General features: G+C 39.5%; 1 protein-coding gene across 1 annotated transcript; it reads right to left on the reverse strand.

The window, feature by feature from the left end:
- Positions 1 to 1,695: 1,695 nt before the first annotated feature.
- LOC145406392 (protein GVQW3-like) lies at positions 1,696 to 2,235 on the reverse strand. Its single transcript, XM_080277555.1, has one exon. The coding sequence runs from the start codon at positions 2,233 to 2,235 to the stop codon at positions 1,696 to 1,698; it is 540 nt and encodes a 179-aa protein (XP_080133681.1).
- Positions 2,236 to 3,917: the final 1,682 nt, after the last annotated feature.

Here is a 3,917-nt window from a genome sequence, read left to right on the forward strand (position 1 = left end):
GAGGCTATGCCAGCCCGAAAAGACAATTCATATCAATAAATGTCCCAGTCTTGAGGCTATTGACGAGCCCAAGAATAACCGATAATAAAGAGTGTGGTATGATGACCTCAGAAATCACTGTTGAATATTCAAATTGTTTCGCTTGGTAACAGTATTGTATGACTTTTGCTCAAACTATGGCTTAATTTACAACCCCTTTATATATGATTAAAGGTCATGTAATTCAAAAATGTCTGTTGATTAACAAGTATAGAATTATTAAAGTCGAGTAAAGTATATGTCATTTTGATACCCAACCAAGGGAATTATGTCCTCTCACGCGTAACTCACTCCCCTTCCAGTTCAAGATTCCTCCGCTTTGGGAACGACTGACACATATGGTACTAACTTATTCTCGACTCGGCCAAAACTACAAACGCTACCCAAACTATCTGTTAAACAATTAACCTTTATCATTCAAAGTCGAAATGCTACCCCCCTTTGTTTTTACTGAGGTGAATATTTTACCAGTCATTGAGGGGAGACTAAGTTAAGTACCATTTGTTTTATCAACGAGTAAGTTAAACAGAACCAACAACGGTGGGAAATCCAATTTCCGACCGTTACGCTGGTGTCAACCGGTGGGATAAAGAATAAAATATCTGGCATTATCTATCTATCTATCTATCTATCTATCTATATATATATATATATATATACACGAGGTGCATTCCAGAAGTTTTGAGACTTTTTCGGGAGAGACATTTACTTATTTCAGAAAGTACAAACCTCTAATTTCCTATAAAATTGGACCCTCCAAACTCAATGCACTTGTTGTAGCGCTGCAGCCACTTGTTGAAGGCCCCCTCGTAGTCCTCCAAAGTGGAGGTGTCTAGGACCCTTGTCACAGCCTCCTTCATCTCCTCAACGTCTTCAAAACGACTGCCCCTGAGGTTCTCCTTCAGCTTGGGGAATAACCAGAAGTCGCAGGGTGCTTTTCGTCTCATTAACTCTCCTCCTCTTACTGACTCCCTTCAACCTCTGTCTCTTTGCCGCAATGTTGCATCTTTATCTCTTTTCTGTCACTACTTTAATGGTCACTGCTTCTCTGAACTGTCTGCATGCATTCCTCCACCTCTACGACGGGCGAATAGCACCCGTGTAGCAGCAAACTCTCATCCCTTTTCTGTCCAACTCTCTAATGCAAGAGTTAACCGTTACTCCCAGTCCTTCATTTATGCAACAGGTCAACTTTGGAACTGTCTCCCTCTGTCTGTATTTCCTGCTGCCTATGATCAGTCTTTCATTTGGTTTTCTATTGTATTTTGTTTTTCTCTTGGAGGGAACTGTTATTGCGGGCTCAAGGCCTTTGGTTCCTTCTTCCTCGCATAGAAAATAAAAGATCTGGACCATAGGGAGGGTGAGGGACAGTCTTGACGCCCATCTCTGTCAAATAGTTGGTCATCAGGATGGAATTGTGGACTGGTGCATTGTCCTGGTGCAGGTGCCAACGTCCCGATTTGAAGAGCTCTGGCCTGTTGCGACGAAAACTTTCCTGAACTCCCTCAAAACCTCCACGTAGTATTCTTTCTTGACCGTCTGGCCGGAGGGAACCCAGTGGATGTAGATGATGCCCTTGCTGTCGGAGATCATCATGAGCTTTCCAGTGGACTTGCTCTGCCTGGCCTTCTTGGATCAGGAGGAGTCAAAATGCTTCTATTGGGAACTCCATCTCTTGGTCTCTGGATCATAACAGTAGATCCAGCTTTCGTCACAGGTCACCAGAGACCCAAGAGCACTCGGATTCGAGGTAATGAGCTCAACCATCTCCCTGCTGTCGCCAATACGTCTTTCCTTCTGTTCGTCACTGAGCACACTGGGAACAAACTTTGCACAAATTTTGCGCATGTTCAGATCTTCATGAATAATTCTGTGTACAGTTGCCACACCGACTCCAAACTGTGTACGTATTGTCTGCTTAGATACACGACGGTCCTCGTCCAGGAAATTGCGAATTTTCTCAACCAGCTCTGGCGTTCTGACGTCCCTCTCCCTCCCGAATCCCTCATCGTCTCTCACTTCCTCTCTGCCGTCATGGAACCTCTTGTGCCATCGAAAAACAGATGCTCTGCTCGTACAAGTTAATCCATAAGCAGTCTGGATCATTTCACAAGTTTCTGTAGCGTTTTTGCTCAGTTTAACACAAAATTTTATTGCGTAGCGAGCTTCTAAATTGTCCTCACGTCCCGACTGCATTTTGCGAACTAGTCAGCTGTGACAAGCGGTGTAAAGTTGGGTGTGTTTAAAGTGCTGCAACAGCCGTCTCCTTCAACCGGGAAAAACAAAACTTGGCATGTTAGCTTATTAGATGTATAGTAATGATATATTAAAGTGACAATACTCTAGGACAGTTAGAAGTGCCTCTTCCAAAAGTCTCAAAACTTCTGGAATGCACCTCGTGTATATATATATATATATATATATATATATATATATATATATATATATATATATATATATATATATATATATATATATATATATATATATATATATATATAGATAGATAGATAGATAGATAGATAGATAAATAGAAAGATAGATATACACATATATAAGTTCTGGCGCCAACCCTGTTCCTCGTTCATATCAATGATCTCTTATCTCACACCCACAATCCCATCCATTCATATGCAGGTAACTCAACACTTCATACTTCAATCACACTCAGACACCCATTTACAAAGTCTGATATCTCTAACTTTAAACTTTGTACAGCCATCTCCATAAATTAAGACTTATCTACGATCAGTGAATCGGTACAAAACAACCTTGCCTCATTTAATGCTAGTAAAATTACTGTAAATATAAACAATTTACTAATAGACAGGTATTGCCAGATTCTTATATTACCTTCAGTGCTACAATTATTCCCATCTCCAAAAGCATTGTAATTCTCGGCGTCTCACTTAACGGTGCCCTCAGCTGGACCTTTCATGTTAGATCACTTGCTAAAACCGCCTCAAAGAAACTTGGATTATTGTACAGAGTCCGTAACTTCTGACGAGCAGTTAGCTATAATTTATAAGAGCCATGTGCGCTCTCAGCTTGAATATTGCTCATCCTTGTGGAATGGATGTGGAGAGGTTGCATTAAAACAACTATGCATAATTCAGAACAAAGCTGTTAGAATTATTACTAACCCTGCTATTGCAAATAAACTACGTCCCCTATAAGTAAGAAGGAATGTTGCCTCCCGTGCATTATTTTACAGATTTCTTTTTTGCAAATGCTCAGACGAATTTGCGTCCATTGTGCCACATCTCCATGCCATCCCTCGTGCTACACGGGCATTTGGTAGCGCTCATGACTGGAATGTCACTCAGCCATATTACAGAACATTTGCCCATCAGAATTCTTTCATTCTCCGAAGTGCATATCTCTGGAACTCGCTTGCCCCGAGTTGTTTCCCTCCAATCTTCAACCTACAACTATTCAAGTCAAACTGTTACAGATATTTTATGAACAGAGGATACCAGTAATCTGGTGTATGGATTAGTTTTTTTTTTATTCGTGTGTTTTTCCTCCCTCTGTTTTATATATATCTATATATATATATATATATATATATATATATATATATATATATATCTATATCTATATCTATATATATATATATATATATATATATATATATATATATATATATATATATATATAGATAAGTAGATAGGTAGATAGATAGATAGATAGATATATGCAGAGGTTTATGGTACGTAGGAGGATTACTTGGGCTTGGGAACATGCTGTTAAGCCTATGCCCAAAGGACAAAAAAAAAAAAAATAAAATGTTTCTCAGGCACCATCTGTCTCTAAACATATATTTTCCATGCTCCCTCCCAGCTATGTCCCGGTTAATTAAGTACTTGATGAACGAT

This window comes from Coenobita brevimanus, chromosome 70, assembly GCF_032717465.1.
Source record: "Coenobita brevimanus isolate Jiangsu-jjx chromosome 70, ASM3271746v2, whole genome shotgun sequence".
Classification (NCBI taxonomy): domain Eukaryota; kingdom Metazoa; phylum Arthropoda; class Malacostraca; order Decapoda; family Coenobitidae; genus Coenobita; species Coenobita brevimanus.

What these genes read in the sequence shown, in the direction of transcription:
- LOC145406392 (XM_080277555.1), bottom strand. Translation starts at nt 2,235, where the DNA reads ATGCAGTCGGGACGTGAGGACAATTTAGAAGCTCGCTACGCAATAAAA.